At 36.4% G+C, this 21,473-nt stretch overlaps 1 protein-coding gene and 1 long non-coding RNA gene across 11 annotated transcripts in view; one reads left to right on the forward strand and one right to left on the reverse strand.

Moving 5' to 3' along the window:
* The window catches only part of LOC140699360 (uncharacterized), a 49,381-nt gene extending 31,409 nt beyond the window's left edge, over positions 1-17,972 (reverse strand). For both annotated transcript variants that reach the window (XR_012077491.1, XR_012077492.1), the window contains exon 1: positions 17,856-17,972. This is a non-coding gene — a long non-coding RNA (uncharacterized lncRNA). The remainder of the gene's footprint in view (positions 1-17,855) is intronic.
* Positions 1-21,473, forward strand: part of PCGF5 (polycomb group ring finger 5) — a 114,206-nt gene that overhangs the window by 83,712 nt on the left and 9,021 nt on the right. For 8 of the 9 annotated variants that reach the window (XM_072971590.1, XM_072971593.1, XM_072971587.1 and 5 more), the window contains exons 7-9: positions 8,328-8,426; positions 11,066-11,155; positions 17,901-17,960. In XM_072971590.1, the coding sequence (XP_072827691.1) occupies positions 8,328-8,426; positions 11,066-11,155; positions 17,901-17,960 (249 nt within the window). The remainder of the gene's footprint in view (positions 1-8,327; positions 8,427-11,065; positions 11,156-17,900; positions 17,961-21,473) is intronic. The other variant, XM_072971594.1, reaches the window with a different exon arrangement.

Consider the following 21,473-nt stretch of genomic DNA (forward strand, 5'->3'; position numbering starts at 1 on the left):
AAAGGCAAAAATTGGCAGACTGGATAAAAATACATGATACAACTTGTCTTGTCTACAAGAGACGTGCCTTAGATTCAAAGACACAAATAGGTTAAAAGTAGGACACTGGGAAAAGAAATACCATGCAAACATTAACCAAAAGAGCAGAAGTGGCTATAGGAAAGTCAGGCAATGGACTTTCAGACAGAAACTATTATCGGAGACAAAGAAGGATGTTTCTATAATGATAAAAATGTTATCATCAGAGCAATATAGCAGTTATTAATATAAATGCACCTAACAGCAAAATATATGAATCCATAACATATATAAAGCAAAAACTGACAGAATTGAAGGGAGAGACAATACCACTTTCAATAATGGATTTCAATATGACAGTTTTGAAAGATTTTGGGGGGGGGGTGACAAGAAATAATTAGGTTATTTAGTTATTTATTTAATGGAGGTACTGGGGGATTGAACCCTGTACCTTATGCATGCTAAGCATGCACTCTACCACTGAGCTGTACCTCTCTACATACACACACTTTCAATAATGGATAGAACAAATAGGAAAAAAAGGTCAATAAGGCAATAGACAATTGGAACAGCACCAAAACAAACTGTACCTAACAGACCAACAGCAGTGTACAGATTCTTCTCAAATACATATGAAACATTTGTCAGGGTAAATCTTATGTTAGGCTACAAAAGAAATTTCTGTAAATTTAAAAGGATTGAAATCATACAAGCTATATCCTTCAACCTCGATGGAATTAGAAATCAGTAACAAGATGAAACTTGCCAAAATTCCCAAATGTGTGGATATTAAGCAACATACTCTTAAATAAGCAGTGTGTCAAAGAAGAAATCACAAGGAAAATTAGAAAATACTGTAAGATGAATGAAGATGAAAGCACAACACACCAAAACTTACAGGATGTGGTAAAAGCAGTGTTTAGAGGGAGATTTATACCAATGAACACCTACATTAAAACAGAAGAGCGATCTCAAATTAATAACCTAGTCTTATACCTTAAGACACTAGAAAAAAGAACAAACTATAAGGAAGCAGAAGAAAGCAATTAATAAAGATTTGATTAGGAAAAAAATGAAATAGAGAATAGAAAAGCAATAAAGTTAACAAAACCAAAAGGTTGTTCTTTGAGAAGATAAAGAAAATTGGCAAATATTTTGCTGGACAAATTAAGAAGAAAAGAGGACTCAACTTACTAAAATCAGGAATGAAAGAACAAATATTACTAGCAACCTTACAGAAATAAGATAGGATTATAAGAGAATGCTATGAACAATAGAATGCCAACAAATTAGATAACCTAGATGAAATGGAAAATTCCTAGAAAGAAACAAACTACCAAAACTGACTCAAGAAATACAGAAATCTGAAGACCTATTATAACAGGCAAAGAGACGAAATTAGTAATTTAAAAAGAAAAAAAAGTTTCCCAGAAAGAAAAGCCCAAATGTTTTAATTTGAATTGACATCTGTTTTTCATGAACTCTTTTAAAGATAGAAGAGGAAGGAATAGTTCCCAGCTCATTCTATGAGGTCAGTATTAATCTGATACCAAAACCAAAGACATCGCACTAAAAGAACTTCTGTGCATCAAAAGGCACAATCAACAGAGTAAAAAGCCAGCCTATGAAATGGGAGAAAATACTTACAAGTCATAATTTTAGGGGCTAATATCCAGAATGTCTAAAGAACTCTAAAACTCAACCACAAAAATAATCCAATTAAGAATTGGGTAAAGGGGTTAAATAGACATTTCTCTGCAGATGATATACATCTGGCCAACAGGCATATGAAAGGATACTTAGCACCACTAATCATCAGAAACGCAAAATGGTTTAAAGGCTTAAACATAAGACAAGGCACAATAAACCTCCTAGAAGAAAACACAGGCAAAACATTCTCTGACATAAATCTTGGCAGTGTTGTCTTAGGGCAGTCTAGCCAGGCAATGGAAATAAAAGCAAAAATTAACAAATGGGACCTAAGTAAGCTTATAAGCTTTTGCACAGCAAAGGAAACCATAAGCAAAATGAAATGACAACCTACAGAATGGGAGAAAGCATTTGCAAATGATATGACTGACAAAGGTTTAATTTCCAGAATATATAAACAGCTCATACAACCTAATAACAAAAAACCAAACAACCCAATTCAAAAATGAGCAGAAGACCTAAACAAGCAATTCTCCAATGAAGATATACAAATGGCCAATAGGCACATGAAAAAATGCTCAATATTGCTAGTTATCAGAGAAATGCAAATCAAAACTACAATGAGATATCACACCAGTCAAAATTACCATCATTCAAAAGTCCACAAACGATAAATGCTGGAGAGGGTGTGGAGAAAAGGGAACCCTCCTACACTGTTGATGGGAATGTAGTTTGGTGCAGCCATTATGGAAAACAGATTTCTCAAGAAACCAGAAGTAGACTTACTATATAATCGAGCAATCCCACTCCTGGGCATATATCCAGAGGGAACTCTAATTTGAAAAGACACATGTACCCCAGTGTTCAGAACAGTGCTTATATGCAATAGCCAAGACATGGAAACAACCTAAATGTCTATCAACAGATGACTGGATAAAGAAGTTGTGGTATAGTTATATAATAGAATACTACTCAGCCATAAAAAAGAATAAAATAATGCCATTTGCAGCAACATGGATGGACCTAGAGACCATCATTCTAAGTGAAGTAAGCCAGAAAGAGAAAGAAAAATACCATGTGAGATCGTTCATATGTGGAATCTAAAAATATATATATAAGTAAATAAATACACACACACAAAACAAACAGACTCATAGACATAGAATACAAACTTATGGTTGCCAGTGGGGAGGAGGGTGGGAAGGGACAGACTGGGAGTTCGAAATTTGTAGATACTGGCAGGCATATGTAGAATAGATAAACAAGACTATACTGTATGGCACAGGGAAATATATACAGTATATACAAGATCTGGTGGTAGCTCACAGTGAAAAAGAATGTGACAATGAATATATGTATGTTCATGTATAACTGAAAAATTGTGCTGTACACTGTAAACTGACTATAACTCAATTAAAAGAAAAAGGAAAAAAAACCGCCACTAATCAGAGAAATGAAAAGGAAAACCACAATAATGTATCACCTCGCATCCTTTAGGATGGCTACTATCAAAAACAAAACAAAACATAAAAACAGGTTTTAGTGAGGACAGACATGGGAATCTTTGTGCACTACTGGTGAAATTGTAAAATGGTGCACTGTCTATGGGAAACAATGTGGGGTTCCTTCAAAAATTAAAAACAGAATTGCCTTATGATCCAGCAGCCTCATTTCTGGGTATATATCCAAAAGAATTGAAAGCAGAATCTGGACATCCACGTTCATAGCCACATTATTCACAATAGCCAGGAGGTGGAAGCATTCCAGATGTCCATCAGCAGATAAATGGATAAACAAAATGTGGTGTATACAATGGAATATTATTCAGCCTTTAAAAGGAAGGAAATCCTATCATATCCTGCAACATGGATGAACATGAGGATGTTATGCTAAGTGAGATAAGCCAGTCACAAAAAGACAGATACTGTGTGATTCCGCTTGAGGTATCTAGCAAAATACATAGAAACAGAACGTAGGATGGTGAGTACCAGGGCTGGGAGGAGAGGGTAAAAAGGAGTTGTTACTGTAGTTTGTCACAGTGAAAAAGTGCTGATGATCTATTTCACAACAGTGTCAGTATACGTAACACTGCTGAACTATACACTTAAAAACGGTTAAGATGGTAAGTTTTGTGTTACATATTTTTTAACACAATAAAAATTGCAAAAAAGTTCAGAAAAAAAGGAAAATTATGACCAGTTTGTGAACACAGATGCAAAAATCCTCAACAAAATACTAACAAACTGAATCCAACACTATATGAAAAGGACTGTACACCATGACCAAGTTGGTTGGTCCAGTGGTAATACGCCAGATTAATAGGGTAAAGGGGTAAAAACTACATACTCATCTCAGTAGATGAAGGGAAAGCATTTGACAAAATCCATTACTCTTTCTTGGTAAAAACACTTAAATTAGGATTAGATGGGAACTACCTTGACCTGAAAAACGGCATCTACAAAAAAATCCACTGCTGTCATCATAGTTAATGTTAAAACCATGAAAGCTTTTCTCTTGCGATAAGGAATAAGACAAGGATACCTGCTCTCACCATTTCTGTTCAGCATTGTGCTGGAGGTTCTAGCTAGAGGAGTTAGACAAGAAAAAGATAAAATCATCCAGACTGGAAAAGAAGTAAAACTATCTCTGTTTGCAGATGGTATGGTCTTATGTATAGAAAACCTTCAAGAATCCACAGAAAAACTACTTTAGCTAGTAAACAAGCTTAGCAAGTTTGCAGGATACAACAGTTAAAAATAAACATGGAATGTACAATCCAAAAATGAAATTAAGAAAGTATTTGCCTTACAGTAGCATCAAAAATAATGAAATGGGAATATACTTAACCAAAAAAGTGTAAGATTTGTGTACTGAAAACTACAAAACATTGAAAGAAATTAAGAAGTCCTCAATAAACGCGAGGGTATTCTATGTTTATGGATTAGAAAACTTACTTAATGTTGTTAAGATCACAGTCCTGCCCAGATTGCTCCTCAGATTCAGTGAAAATTCTACCTACCTTTTACGGCAGTCCTAAAAGTCTTACAGAAATTCAAGGAAGCTAGAATAGTCAAAACACTCCAAAGAACAAAAAGAATTCAAGGACTTCAAAGCCCAAATTCCAAAGCCTGCTTCAAAGCTCTAGTAATCAAGACTGTGATACTGGCATAAGTATAGACATATAGATGAGTGAAATAGAATTCAGAGTCAGAAATAAATCTGTATATCTCCGATGAGTTTATTTTTGACACAAGGCCAAGTTAATTCAAGGAGATAGAACATCTTTTCAACAAATGATGCTGGAACAACTGAATATCCCACATGTAAGAAATGAAGTTGGGTTCATACCTCATGCTGTATATAAAAGTTAATTCAAAAATGGATCAATACTTAAATATAACAGCTAAACTATAAAACTCTTAGATGGGAACATAGGGATAAATTTTCATGACCTTGGATTTGGCAGTGGACTCTTAGAAATGACACCATCAGTACAAGCACCAAAAGAAAAAATTGATAAACTGGACTTCATCAAAATTAAAAACTTTTGTACATCAAAGAGCACTATCAGCAAAGCGAAAAGACAGCCTGCAGAACGGGAGAAGATATTTGCAAGCCACATATATGATATAAAGGAGTGTTAAAAGTTAACAAAAAGATAATCCATTTCTTAAGTGGGTTTTGAATAGACATTTCTCCAAAGAAAGTATACAAATAGCCAGTAAGCACATTAAAAGATACTAAACGTTATTAGTCATTACAGCTGCGCAAATCAAAATCACCATGAGGTATCACTTCACATCCACTACGATGCTGTAATTTTTTAAAAAGGAAAACGATAAATACTGGGTAGAATGTGGAGAAGTGGAACCTCTATGCATCACTGGTGGGAAGGTAAAGTGATGCGGCTGCTGTGGAAAACAGTTTGGTTGTTCCTCAGAAAGTTAAAGAGTTACCATACGACCCAACAGTGCCACTCCTGAACGTATACCCAAGAGAATCGAAAACGTAGTCATATAAAATCTTATACATGAATGTTCATAACATTATTCATAATCGCAGAACAGTCAGAACAGCCCAGATGTCCATCAGCTGATGAGTGGATAAACAAAATGTGGTAAATCTGCCCCATAGAATATTGTTCAGCTATAAACTAGAATCAAATACTAATACATGCTACAGCACATACAGCATGAATGAAACACAAAAGGCCGTGTATTGCATGGTTCCATTTGTATGAGATGTCCAGAATTGGCAGTCCCACAGACACAGAAGGTTACATTAGCAGTTGTCAGGGGCTGGGCAGAGGGAGGAATGAGTATGCTGCTGTTGGGTATGGAGCTTCTTTGGGTGTGATGAAAATGTCCTGGACTTAGATAGTGGTAATGGTTGCACAACCTCATGAATATACTGAAAACTACTGCACTGTATGCTTTAAAAGGGTGTCTTCCATGGCATTTGAATTATATTTCAGTTTTTTAAAAAGTCAGAGTCAAGTCTGACAATTGCTTTAGCTGGTGGAGATACTGACCTACCACTCTGAAGAAGGGGAAGGGAGGAAAGCAGGGTGTTTCTTTTCAATAACAAAATAAAAACAGTCAGTAGTCATTATAAGAATTAGAATTTATTTCATTGTACCCTAGGACCGGAAGCCCATCTAACTTGTGATATGGACCATCATCTGATTTTGGATCTGGTCTTTAACTCTTCTAAAAACAAAGGGATACAGAGTGAAAAAGCCTCTAGGTAGAAGCAGAAAGGAGCCTTTTTTGAACTATTCCTCTTCTGGCCTGAGTTAGAAGGGACAGGTCAGAAGTCAAGGGGATTGGCCATGAAAGGGAAAGTTAACAATCTTGAAACACAAAACAAATCTTTGCCGTATATTATTTCTTCAAATACACAGGTGTGCTGAAATGTTAATCCCCTCAGGACAGCGGGGCAGGGCCTGGGCTGCACATCCACTGCCCCAGCACCTCCCACCATGTGTAGTAGGGATGTTTCCATTTCCTGTGTGTGGTATGAAATGAAGTGGTTAGGGAAGGATCACTGCTCTAGGGTCATCTTTTTAAGATTGTCTCCACCAGCCTCATTATCATCTACTGAGCACTCTTAATTGTCATTACCCCTCTTAAAATATGTCAGCTGCCTTTCAGAGAGCTGTACAGCAATTCCCAGGTGTACCCAGCTAGGAAACAACAAGGTTAATTTGGTATAATTGTAGCATATTCTTACAGAGAGAGAATGCATAATTGTTATAGTTTTATTTCCAAAATGCTTAAAAATCAAATATTAAATAATCCAGCCTGGAATTTTGTTAGAGATTGGTATCAAATTTTGTTGGATTATAAATTCCAGAAACAAGCTTTTGCATAGTTTTTAAAATCTGAATTCTTCTGACATCTCTATACTTACAATTTCAAAAAGATTATGAGTAATGACTCCAGGTCATTTTCTCCAGGTTCTTTCAACATTAGATTTCAACATTAGATGGGATATACTCGAAGGGTCTTCTGGTACCCTCACATTATTCTCTGACTTAACTGTGACCTATGAAACGTGCTAACAGTTCTTTATAAGCTGTTTGGAGCAAGAAAATAGATAAGAACCTCGGTGTGCTTGAGGTGATAGGAGCAGTCAGCAGAGAGAACGTCTGTGTGTCCTCCCTTTGTCTTCGTGCTGTCTAGGGTGTCAGTCTTCCCATGCTATGTTTTGCTTTAGTGTAACTATTAACTTCTGTTTTCTTTTAATGGATCCTTTACCATCTGAATAGTGACCAAGTGTCATTTGTAGATCAGTTTCTCTTGGTCTTTGCTGGGAAATATGTTTTGCTAGGAATACATTTTGACTGGATAGTTCTTCTTTTGACTTAGTCAACTTAAGAACTTCTCCAAATTGATGACCTAATTTCCTAAACATGTAAGTAGAAGTAATACTTCATATTTTTAAAAGATTAAATTGCTGGGTTTTGTTTTTGTTTTAATATTGGTAATTTTTAAGGTTTGGGGATATAATTTTGTTTCACAGATTAGTTTATGTTTATCGTATCCACAGCCTCATTTTGACTTGTTTTCAGTTTGGGTGTCCATTCTGGTTCGGTTCTTACGTTTTAGTGAGAAAAATCAAGGGACATAGAACATTGGTTTTCCAGTAAAGTACTGCCAACAGCCACCAGACACTGACTGGGCATTTCCCCCAACCAAGGGTCCGTGCTGCATGACTTTTAGCTGGTGGGGACCTTATGGCCTAACTGGCCTCTCTCTGTTGAACCCTAGGGCTCCTTAGAGCCCCATTTGAAATCATGGCTCTTTTTAAAAATAGTTAAAAGTTACGAGATTTTTTGTTTACTGTGCCTAATACTTTCAGAAGTGACATATAATAAAATATTTTATATGCTTTTTCATCTGAGCTCATGATGTGTTCTCTACCAAAATGTCTAGAGAAATGCAGATTGTCTATTTGCAAGGATTTTCTTAGTACATGAACATCATGTAAATATCCAAGAATTAGGAACACTTTTATTTACGAATACTAAAAGCTGTAAATTGAAACATTTTCAGAATACATTTTTAGAATATTCAAAATGATAGTGGAAATGACACCTGTAGTTTTATTCAAAGCAAGATGGAGAATTTTCATTTAGTAATCTTTATTTCCTTTAGGGTTTAATGAAGAAATTCATTCGATGTTCTACACGTGTAACTGTGGGAACTATTAAAAAATTTCTAAGTTTAAAACTAAAACTTCCAAGTTCTTACGAGGTAAGCTAATAATCTAATCTTGATCATTTTGGCAATTATAATCTGAAATAAAATTCTAACAAAAAAATAAAAACTGAATATATATATATTAATTGATTTTTGTGGAAACTGATCATTTTCATGTTAAAATTTTAATTTTTAGAATGTAATATTCTGTTTAGGCAATCTGCATTTTTTAAATTTAATATCCTGATTAAAACATGATACTAATAAACATAGCATTTTATAATTATAGGAGATATTTAAATAACTTTACATTAAGTATTCTTGAAATAAATATTGTAGCTAAATGGATTCCTTTTATGCCAACATTCTTGATGGTGTGTCTTTTTAAATTTGCGACCTTTTAGATCCATTTTAACCAATTCTTCATAGACTTCTTTTTCAGAATGTAAAATACTGTCCTTTTATCAAAAGGAATTTTGTAATTAATGTTCCTTTAGTTCCATGATATGCAAAAGTGATATTATTTAGCACTAGGTAAAACCAGCACATTGTATCTGCATCAGCGTAGTTTACTAGTTTCTTTACAGGAGAGAGCAGTTGCCCTGATATTGATCACAGCACAACTTGTAATGTGTTCAGTGTTTAGAGAATGTTTATGATCCTAGGAATATGGCTGTAATTTATATCATAATGTGGAAACGTGGCTACCACTTCTCATCTACCCAAATGGCACTCTTAACAACTTGTATTAATTTCCTCTTCCACCCCTTTGGGTTCCGCTAGTAGCATCTTAAAAAACTAAAGCCAAGGCTAAGTTTCTCATATAAGCAAAGACATCAGAGTAACATAGTTTTTAGGCTTATGTACAATAATATTCATATGAACAGTTATCATAGCAGAAATAAAATAGAATTTGAACATAGACATTGACAAGTATTAAGTCTCTATTTTGAGGAAGCCCCTCATCCTGAACTTATTTTAAAATATCTTGCAGATGAATAATTAATCTGTGAAATAAAAATTCTTATGTGTCCAGCCCTACAAATAATAAAAAATTTCCAGAGATAGCAACTTCTACATTAAAAAAAAAATTGTGAACGTTAATCAAAGCCCTATGTACTTGGTAAAAGTAAAAGATAATAACTTATAGATATAGCAACAGTGAAAATAGAATATTAAATTGTTTTTATAATTTGGTTTTGCACTTATTCTCTTCCTGCAAAATACCCCTTGCAGTTTTATTGCTTTACTTGTAAGTGTGACTCATTGAGTTATTTTCTAGCTTTCAGGAAGTTGTTAGAGCTGAGAGAACTGTTACTCTCATACACACTGTCTGACTGCTGGCACTTACTGCATTTCTCTGTAGAAAAGGATGGAAGGGAAGAGACTGAACCCACTGACAGCTCCTTATCTCTCCCACTGCAAAGGGCTTTCCCTATGATTTTTAGTAATATTTACTGTTTCCCCTTTATTTTGCTGCCCAACCTGTAAGGGGATGATTTAGTGAGACACCTAACAGCTGAAGCTTCTGTAGCAGCATTGGTGGTTGGAGCAGGATAGTTTGGTTTTAAATGACAATCAAAGAAGCAGTGTACCTGATTAGGAATTGCGTACTAAGTAAGTCCTTTTACTTCTTCACTTATGCATTTGTTTTACAGGCAAGATAAAGAAAATAGAATTATCTACTTTGTGCTTTTAAAAATAAAATGGTGTCTGAAGAACATTTTGAGGTCCACTTAAATCACCATAAATCAAAACATCAATATAATTTAGCTAATAATTTGTCTAGTACAATTGGAACTGTACTGATTTTAGACTAACAGTTCAAAACTCTAGTCTCTGTCTAGCCAGACAAGAATTATTTAAAATCCATTCTTCTTCCCCCTTTTCACACTTTAAATTAAATCCTATCAGTTTGCTTTTAATATCTAGAGAACCGAAATGTTTTATTTATAGGGACCTATGATAAATGTTTGTTTAATGATGCCCTGTTGAATTCGTAAATCATAGCCACAGCTCCTAGTAACTCTGGAGCAGAAATGAGCTCTGGCATGAGTATGACCCTTTTTTGAAGTTCCCTACAAGTTGGAAAGAGGTCCCTGAGGTATTACGCAAGTTACCAACCAGACAAAGCAGAGAGCTGCAGAGCCCTGGCAGATGCAGGCCTGAAGCACTGTCCTGAGCTTGGATGCCTCGAAGGCCCCAGAAACCATACCCACATCCATCCTTTACCCTCTTCAAATACAAACTAATGAAAAAGAGGACAGCAGCTCCTTCACATTTTGGGAAGGTGAAAGGATCCAAAAGGCAAAGGTGCCGTGAGGAACTGTGAGGTGTCCACCATTTCTTCTCATTCAGTAAGAGGCTGTCACAGAAATGTCTAAAATCTCAAAGACTGCACAGAGACGTAGACTAAGAAAGCTCAACTGCATTTCAAAACTGTGTGTGATCTTGAGATAGGACTGTGTAGGACAGGACAGACGCTGCTTCATGTTATGTCTGAATTGTTAATACCTGCGAGGTGAACTAGTGCTCTTGGCAGAAAGAGTCAGTGTTCTTTTTAAATAATGGATACTACTTCTATTTTGTTGTAGCTATTTGAATCTTTTTTGAAATTTGGAAAACAATGTGTAAAACACTAATGAATTCAAAATTAACTTCTGTTAATGGATCTGTAACTGTTCTTTTTAAAGTTGGATGTGCTGTGCAATGGTGAAATTATGGGGAAGGATCACACTATGGAATTCATCTACATGACAAGATGGAGACTAAGAGGCGAAAACGTAAATTGCTTTTATCTTTACCTATGTGTGTATTTAGTTACTTACCATTACGTTACTCAAATTTAGCAGTATTACTTAGATTCTTATTTAAAAAAAAAACTAACTAGGGAAAGAGAAGAAACTAGTTCCTTTTATTGTTTCTCTCAGCTACTCCATGATAATTGGTCCCAAGTACAAGACCAAGGGCTGTGTTGAATGTGGTTTTGTTATATTTAAGGTGAGTTTAAAACCCCCTCTGAATGTGTTCAGAACTCTACTAACCTAGAGACGGAGGAGATGGCACTTACATTTTTTTAAACCCCAATAAAATGCGGGAACTTTCAAGTTCTGCCCTGACTAATACGTTTAATGGTGAAGATATTATTTTTTGGTTGTGGTAGAGGGAACAGATAGGGTAGAATCTAGATAATCTTTTTTTCAGCTACCTCTTTTACATTCAAAGTATAAAATCGGACCAAAGGGTAAGTGAGTTTGCAGTGGTTTCTGATGCCAGAATTAGGTTATTGTGCAATATGGAAGAAGTGATTAAAAGGAGAAACCTAAGACAATTAAAAAAAAAATCCAAAAGGAAACTTCTGTATTTTGAACTATATCTTTGATGAGGGTTAATTAGAAGTTTCAAGCATGCCTTATCTGAGTTGTATGTAACATTGATATCAGGGAAATTTGAAGGACTAAGGATTATAAGGATGATACGTAGCCATAAGGAATATAGTAGTAACTATGAAAAACACAAAATTAAGACATGTAGCCTCACATAATTACAGTGGTTCAAAAACATACTTATATTGAATGTCAATATCTATGGAACTGTTTTTTGTTTTCCAGAAGAACTATCTTGATACGATATAATAATAAATGGAGCACCTAACTTGTTAAGTCAGAATTTTTTTTTTCTATTTGCATCCCACTTGACGAAGCCTTCCTTGTGAGGCTGAATGCTTGTGACCAAGAGAAGCAAATTATGTTATAGTCCCAGCCACCAACTAGTTGTGTGCCCTTGAAGAGCTCATGAAACCTCTTAGGGCTCATTTTTTTAAAAATCTAATTGTCTTTTTATTTGGTAAATCACTACTTGCCTTACTATGACATTTTATATATTTCTAAATGGTGTACATACATCACTCATTTAATCCTTCTAACTAAAATGTTTCTGGTACCACATGCAGATTACAGAGCAAGCCAATTCTCTCTTGCCCAGCACTGCTGGGGCCTGATTATTGTGATTATTACACATAATACTGATATAATATTGATATAATTTTAGCTTTCTTTGATGGTTCATTGGACATTTCAGTTTGTGTTAGTGCTTGAAATCGTCATTATGAATAGGTTTGCCTTAAGGCTGAAGAGATGTAACTAGTTGTCCAGTGCAGGATCTGTGCTGGCACTCATTTGTCCTTCCCAAGATCACTTCCCAAAGGTCGCCCACACTGCCGGTTATTTTAATGTCAAAGCACAGAAGAGCTAATTAATAGAAATTGTTATTAATAAAGAGTTAAATCAGTCCTTACTACAATTATGCTTCTGATTACACATTTCTGAGTAGTTTAAATTCCCTGGTTGTTAAAGGCATATTTTAATAAAAGTTGGTTCAAAAAATGGTTTAGTACCTTATGATTTTTATACAGGTAATAAATGAAAAAGTTACCACATTTTGTACTGAGTACAACAGTAAAATACTGTATTAGCCCATTTCCTTTTTTCCAGCATGACAAACCTGATTTTTGTTTGTTCTCCTCTAAACCTGTTTTTCCCTCAGCCTTCACAGTCTCAGCAGTTCCAAGATTAGTAGTTTCATTTTTCCCATTTCTCAGACCAAAATCCCTCAAGTCAATCCTGGTTAGTTTCATCCATCCTTAGCAAATTCTCTGACCCCTTCCATCAAAATACAATAATCAGAATCCAGTTATATCTTACACCTCCATTCTGCCGTTCTGGTCCCTCCACCATCACTGTTGCCCAGATTTCTACAGATTCTCCTCCCTGGTCTCCATGTGTCCATCCACTCTTGCTCCTGTCTTCACCCAGCACAGCAGCCAGGGTGACCCTCTCAGCACCAGTTAGGACGTGCCACCTCTGTGCTCTAAATCTCCAGTAACACCTAGTGTCATTTAGACAAAAGCCTAAGTCCTTCCGGGGACCTATAGATGGCAGGCTCCGCACGGTTTTCCCCAGACACCTCCCTGATCTGACCCTTTGCTCCCTCCCTCTGGCTTCACCGGCCTCTGTGTTTCTTCTAAAATGCCAGGCTTGCCTTCTCCTCCCCAAGTATTCATCTAACTTGTTCCCTTTACCCCTTTCACTCAGAATTTTGCTTCTACATCACCTCCTCGGTGAGACCTCTGACTTTGCTTAATAGTACAACTCCCCCGCCCAGCCTGGCACTCAGTCCCTTTTCATGCCTTGCTGTTCTCCATCGTATTTCATACCGTCTGACACACCGTGCCTCTGATGCGTGTTGATTGTTTGTCCTCAATTATACGTAGTCTGAGGGCAGGGAAGAGGATTTGTTCACTGCTCAGTCTCCAGCACCTCAAGCAGTGCCTGGTACAGATACGTGATAAGTATCTGATCGAAGAGTGAATGAAAGTCTAGTCTTTTATAAGGTAATGGCTATGTGGAATATATCCTAAAGGTCATTTCGTTTATTTCCATCTGTTTCCCATGTGTTTTTTGTTAAACAAATTTTAAGCTTTTGCTCATGTTTCAATTATGTTATTATAATAGTACCTGATGAATTCTGACAGTTGGAGTGAATGGACAGATTAGCAATAAAACAGTTCTTTCTTAAGCCCCTCACGGCATATTTGCTGCAGTCACATCCCTTCCCATCTCTACCCTCCATTGCCAGCCAGATGCCAGGATGTCTGAAAAGCTCACATTACTCTACCTACTGGCACTGCTAACTGGCTCTGCCTTGGGCAGGGGTCAGTGTATTTCCTAAACTAATGACCACCTTATGGTTCTTTTACTTCTAGTAGTTTTTTATATTAAACATTTTAATCCACCTGGGATTTGTTCATTTACACACACATACCTGCCATGAGGCTAAGACTCTAACTTACCCTAGGAACGTTTTTGCCAGAAATACAATTTATATAGTAACCCATAATTTGCCTCAGTGTTTACACCATTATCTATGCATGTGTATCTAGACATATGTGTACACACACAGATGTGTACATCGACATACCTGGACGTTCTTTTTGTTCTTCTGAGCAGGACTTACTCTACACCAGCATTGCACATTATAGCTTTTGTAAAAATGTGATCACTAACACCCCTATCTAAAACCCCTTAATTTTCCATTTTCTTCAGGATATGTTTAAATAAAGCCCGAATTAACTTATAAGGAAAGGAGTCCGGCCTTTTAGGTTGCTTTATGATATGTATCAGTTATCTGTTAGGGCAAAGCTCATTATTATTATTATTTTAAAAACTGTGTTGGCTATTTATCCCCACATATTTTCTTTCAGGTGAGCTTGAGAATGGGATTGTGAATGGCATTGGATTAAATTTCTAGGTGGATTTGGCTGGCATTTGCAGTCTTTTATTGTCTTTGGTGCTGTGGGGTGTCCTCTTAAGCTCTGCACTCTTCCGTGTCTGAGTGAAGCCTGTGGTTTTCGCCCCTCTTCACGTTGGATGCCGCCTCTGCCCTTCTGGGTCTTTGGCCTCAGGCTAGGCTACCCTGTATTCAGATCACCTCTTTACCTTGACCTATTTCTAGACTCCTAGGAAGAGTCTTAGGAAGTTGACTTTGCCTTGGTTTCTCGAGCAGGATGTTTCTGTCTGTAAGGCTCCTCCCCTTTGTCCTGGGGCAGTTCCACTTAGGCTCAGCCTCTTTTCTGTCGTCTCTGCTCTTTCTGGATCCTTGTCCTCATTGTGAAGCATTGATTTTCAGAAGATGTTTATCTTTAGGAATCAAGTATCTGGTCAAACTTAGCTAACTCCTAGAAATTTTTCAGTTCATAACAATATTTATGCCTCAAGATTGGTGTTCATCTTTTGCTTACTAGTAGGAGAAAACGTACCTTTTTTTCAAACCGTTGCTTCTCAAACTTAAATGCAAATTATAAATCACCTGGGGATCTTGGTAAAATACAGACTCTGACTCAGTAGTCCTAGGGTAGGACAAAAGTTCAGCATTTCTAACAAGCTCCCAGGGGATGCCAGTGCATCTGATCTTTGGACCATCTTTTAGTAAGAAGATTTTAGGAGACATGATTTATGACCACTGGCTTACCCTGTGACCCTGTGGTTTCCACATCTGTAAGTTGAGAGTGTAGAATTCAAGAATTAGATTTCAGTTTGGGAGGGACTTAGTCACCAATCTGATATGTGGATTCTGTTTATAATATCCGTGCGGTGTTCATCACAGTTTTTGAAACAAGATGAAATCATATATATTGTTTTGCAACTTCTTTCTCTCATTTGTTAATATGTCTTGTGAAAAATTAGTAAACTTGAAAGTTGTTCTTTGTAAAAGTTCATAGTATTCCATTTGTGTGGCTATAGCATGATGTGATTAAGGTTTTTCTTTTTTCCAAATACTTGACACTGCAAGCAATACCTTGTTCCAGTACATACATGCTTTTGCACATGTGTAAGCATGTCAACTGGCTAAATTCCAGATGTGGTTTTACAGCAGAGTGCGCATGTTTTAAATTTTGATAGACTGATGAATTGTTCCCTAAAAAAGTTTTGGCAGTTTATAATCATACCAGCAACGTATGGGTGCCCGTTTTCTGATCTCCTCACCAACACAACGTCTTTTCAGCTTTGCATTTCTTGTGTGACATCTCCTCCCATGTCCGTTGCCCTCTTTTTCCTGCCGTGGAGTCTGTCTTTTTCTTACTGACTTCTGGGTGCTCTCTGTGTGTCCTGGATATTCCTATTTTGCTATGGATGTCGCAGTGATTTCTTCCCAGTTGTGTCCTGCCCAGTTTTGCCTCAGTTTTTTGATCCTTCAAATTGGGATAACACCTATCAAAAGTTTTTAGTCAAAACTAATGAAATACAGTACTTAGCAGGGTGCCCGACATAATGAATGTAATTTTCTGATAGCTTACGTGTGTTGGCTCTCACCACTGCTGTAACTCTCTCCTCCTGCCCCTGGCCCCAGCCCGGGAGCACGCCGTGGGCATCTGCCTCTTCAGCCTCACCCTCTCGGGAGCTTGTGCTCTTCCCACTCCCCTCACCTCCCCTCACCTCGGGTAGCTTGAGGACCTACTCTCAGAACTCCCTCCTTTCCCACATAACCCTTGTTGGCCTTTTCCCTTCCAGCAACCGCTGCCAGTCCCGACCTAGAGTTACTGCACCATGTTTGTCTTGCCGTGCTTCGTTTGCATGTTACCAAGCAATTTGAGGGAAAGCAAACCTCTGTCTTGACTAATACAAAAGGGATTAATAAGAAAAAACTAATCATTTAGTGAAATTTGCCTCTTTCCACCCCAAATCTTGTTAAATGCTATTTGTGACTTGCATAGTTAGGCAAAGTCTGATAGGCCAGAGTGTGGGGACTCTTCAGAGAGAAAAGGGGGGAGGTTGTCAGGGATAACAGTGCTGGGCGTGTCTTAAAGCATGTGGCTGAGCCCTGTGCAGAAATTCAAGGACTGCCTTCTAGGGAAAGGTCTTTTAGGAAATGGAGAATTTCTGAAATTTTATTTAAAAGGCTGCCAATATATTTGTTTAAATCACTGCTTAAATATTCTTCTTTTTTTTTTTCTGGTGGCGGGGGTAGGTAGCTAGGTTCAGTTAATTTATTTGTTTGTTTGTTTGTTTATGAGGAGGGACTGGGGATTGAACCCAGGACCTCATGCATGCTAAGCATGCACTCTATCACTGAGCTATATTCTCCCCCGCCTTAAATATTCTTTCGAAGTATACTTTAAAAAGCTGCTCTGGGATGTTAGATTTATCTATATTTCATAATTCCATTACAGTTAAAATGTTTGTCTTTAGTAAGTGCTTAGCATAATATTGAAAAATCACAATTTGGAAATGATTTTTTTAATACGAATGGTTAAACTGTTAAAAAAAAAAAAAGTTAGTGGATTTACAAATGAATCTACTCACTAGTTAAAAGTATCTTCATTCATGGATTTACTCCCAAAATATTTTTTGACCGGCTGCTGTGTGCCAGGTCTGTGACTTAGCTATTAAGACCTAAGACTGTGGCAAATATGAGTAAGATATAGTCTCAAGGAGCTCATACCCTAACACTATCAAAATAGTTATGGAGACTGAGAGTCTAATCTGAACAATGTAAAGAACCTAATCTAAAACAGAAAATGGATCCTTACAGGCTGAGGCAAGTTCCCTGCCCCTCTCAGAGCTCTGAGCCCCTTCCGCAGTGTTACTTTCAGGGTGTTGAAGAGGAGATCTAGGTGAGATTAGTTACAGGAAGGGACAGAAGGAAGAGGGTGCCCCTCCTGGATTGAGGAGGCAAGGGTTCTCTAAGGAATTAGCATTTGAAGAGGAGATGGAAAGGTCACCAATGTGGTAATATTTGCAAAATATTAACAAGACTCATATTTAGATACTAAAATTATTTCAAGCTAAATTTACCAGCCACTGAGTTATTAAAATCTTTTTCCAAAAACAACTATCATATTTTGGACAGTGTTTACTTAAAGTTAATCATGCTGACTCATGTTTGACGTTCAGATATTTTAAATAATCAGTTTTAAATATGTACCCAGTTGTGGATGCCTCTTATCTGATGAGTTCATCTCCTCCGCAGTTTCGGTGTCTGAACTGCTCATCTTCGCAAGTCTGCCCTCAGGATGGCCCTTTGTATCAGGTAAGAGGCACTCACGACTGTACATATGACCCTCATGATGCCTGTTGCCAAGGTGATGCCTGTCGCCAAGGTGATGCCTTCATCCCAAACTCAGGTTCCTGAGACATGGAATTTTGTGAAACTAATACTCATTTGAGCTATGAAACTTCATCTTTTCAACTTATGTCCCCAAAGTTTCCCATTATTTTAGTTCTCTTGAACTATCTAATTTTACTGAACTAAAAATGAAATTTTAAATGATAATTAAGGCCATTATTTATGAATCAGGGATTTTTAATAATTACCAATTTCGGCCCTTGAGAAATCTCTGCTCCGTATTGATCTCTACTCCATTCTTAACAGTTGCGTGTGCGTGTGTGTGTATGTGTTTAATTAATCATCCATCCCCAAGTGAAAGATAAAACGCCAGACTAGGTGAAGCCGGATAACAGCAGCAGCTAAATGTGGCTGTGGGCTTGCTTACTGGGCCTGCCCTGGGCTCTTGAGTTAGCGCTTCGAATAGATAAATGACCATGACCTAAATTTAGTAATGCTCCAAGAAAACTTGAACATGCCTCTGAGGAAAGTTTGTCTAATAAGAAAAGACTAAGTGTTAGTATAGTAAGGATTAGTGTTGAGTACAAAGATGATCTGTGGTCAGCCTTAATCCATAGGTTAATCAGAGCATTTCTTTAAAATCTCTGTTCTTTTCTCTCAGAAATTAGTCTTTATCCTTATTTCCTAAGGATGAAGGCGCTAAGAAAGGAGAACTATAATTACATAACAAACTTAACCAGCAGATTTACCTTTGATGTTGCAGTTTTAGGGTTGGGACAAATGAATGTATGTTAAGTATTAAAAGAACCATTTCAAATAAAAAAATGTTAAATTGGCAAACTAACATTTCCCTCAGTCTCATTGTCAGTGCTGTGATAATGGAAATGCCTACACTGTCATTAAAATGTGTGGTTCTGGTTTTTTTTTTTTGTACTCCAGTGTACTTCTATTTAATTCTATTTTTTCTTTAAATAGAAACAAACAGTATTGCAAATGGCAGGTTGGTAAAATTAGCATGTTATACGTTACAAATGTGTTGAGATTATCATGTTATTTCATTAGTAAGAGGTATGTATCCACTTTCATCACATAAAACAAATATTAACCCCCCAAAAAGACTTTCTTGGTCATATTCCACTGAGTTAAGATCATTATATAATAGATACCACCCCCCACACCCCACCCAACACACACACAAATCCAGCCTTTTACTGATGGGATCATTTCAGTGTTTCCTATAGCCAGTTAGGTATCCATTTTTCCCCCAAACACAGACATCACCTCATTGCTGTGGCTAATTGCATTTTCCTTCCTAGCCTTTGACAACCAGACCTTTGTTAATGCTGTTCATCAGTATATTAGACTTAGGTCATCCTTCCAAAACATTACAGAAGACCCAGATGCTGATGTAAATTGTGCTCCCCAAAAGTACTGTCCTCCTCCTCCATGCAGATATATCCCTGACCCCCTCCCATTTTTGTTCACTCTTCCTGTTTTCACTGAATCTGTCATGCTTGGAAAAAAGTATTTATTCATAGGCTTTAAGAAACATTATGCTTTGTTTACTTAATAAATCAAATAATCAGTTAATTATGAAGTTACATAAAATTTTTATACAAAATTTAGCAATTGCTTATTCCAGTTGAACTTCAAAATTAGATTCATTTTCCAGAGTAAAGACTTCCTTCTATTCAAAATGTGTTGCTTCTTAATACACACTGGTTAAGTCCTGGGTTTTTAGTAATGGAATAAGCAAAATTAGCCACCATAAAGGCCAAGAGAAAATGATTTAGGGAAAAAGATCCCTCTCCTTACGTTTTGCAGTTGAGGGCAGAGGGTGAGTAAATAATTTAACTGAGCTGGTGAGATGTGTCTAGGTGGTTCAGCTGCTTTTAGCTTCACAGCTGATTGGGGCATGAATTGTAGTGATGCCCCTGCCTTTAGTTATAACACATACATACGTGGCTTTTTGCTTTTACGTGGCACTGATGCCTGCTTACTTCCTGAGAAATAAAGCTGTTCTTAAACTCTAACCTAAAGTATTAGAGAACAACTGGAATAAGATCAAATTTTCAAAAATTCACACACATTTCCTTTTCTTTCTTCAACACTTCATTATGGATTATAGTTCTGTCAGAAAGTTGAACTTGTGATTAATTAATAGGATGCACCTATAGCCAAAAATCAGCTAGAAAATTTCAAGGAAAAACTTACCACTATTTTACTAAAAGAAAATATTATGTGTGTAGCTTTATACTATTAAGTTTTTTAAATTTGTGAAAATTTCCTGAAATAGACAGTTTTCTGGGAAAATACCAGTGGACCAAAATTTACCCCAAAAAAGAGGAAAACGTAAATTACTAAGTCATGAAAGACATAAAAAAAATTATTAAAGAATTGCTTCCTTAAAGGATACCTAGATATAAAACTACTTTTAACGGTCCATAGTCTCAGATTTTCAAGGAATGAATCATTGCCATTCTAAATTGTTTTAAATCATTGAAAAAGATGGAATTTTCCAAATTATTTTGCAAAAGTAACAATCGTGATAGCAAAAAACTGACAGAGGTCCCCCAACTAGAAAATGAGTATTATATCTCATTTTGAATATAAACACAAAAGTGATAATAAAATACACTAAAATAATATGCTAAAAGAATAATAAACCAAGATGAAATAGTATTTCTATCAGAAATGCAAGAATGGCTTAATATTGGGGGAAAGGAATTTTATATATGTATATTAGAAACATATTTTTTACACACACATTAAGTCAAATAAATATCAGTAGATGCCAAAAAGGCATTTGATAAAATTCAGTAAGTCCTATTTTTTCTACCAGCTTCTCCTTTCGAAATGTTTCAAAACAACAAAAAAGTTGAAATAATACAGAAGAACCTTCTTTTTCTTTTACTTAGCTTTACCAGTTAACATTTTGCTTCATTTTTTGCCCCCTTTCCCTTTCTTCCTCTTCCCCTATCCTCATCTTGTTAGTTTCCTTATAAATCTATCTGTTGTTTCTTTATGGAACACTTGAAAGTAAATTGTAAGTATCATGACATTGACCCTTAAATACTAAGATCAAAGCCCTTCTCATATATAACCAAGATACCACTTCACACACAAGAAATTTAAATAGGATATCAAATATCCCAGAGATGTCAGTCCTCCTATAATTAAATTATGAAGTTTAAAATAGTTTCAAACACACTTTTACCAGCTTCTTGTTTAACCTGACAAAGTCAATCATTCTGAAGTCCATCAAGAACTACAGATTGGTGCTTCTGGTCAGTCACATTTTAAATGACTGGTCAGGGGCACATGCACCGCGACATAGTGAAGTGTATTTTAAACCGAAGTAATTAAAATAGTACATTAACTTAAACACAGACACACGAATAAAAAAAAGAGCTCAGTAGTACGTATGAATCTATAGAGTATTTCCAATGAGTGGAGGGTAAAAAGAGTCATTACCAC

Source organism: Vicugna pacos, chromosome 11, assembly GCF_048564905.1.
Source record: "Vicugna pacos chromosome 11, VicPac4, whole genome shotgun sequence".
NCBI classification, from domain to species: domain Eukaryota; kingdom Metazoa; phylum Chordata; class Mammalia; order Artiodactyla; family Camelidae; genus Vicugna; species Vicugna pacos.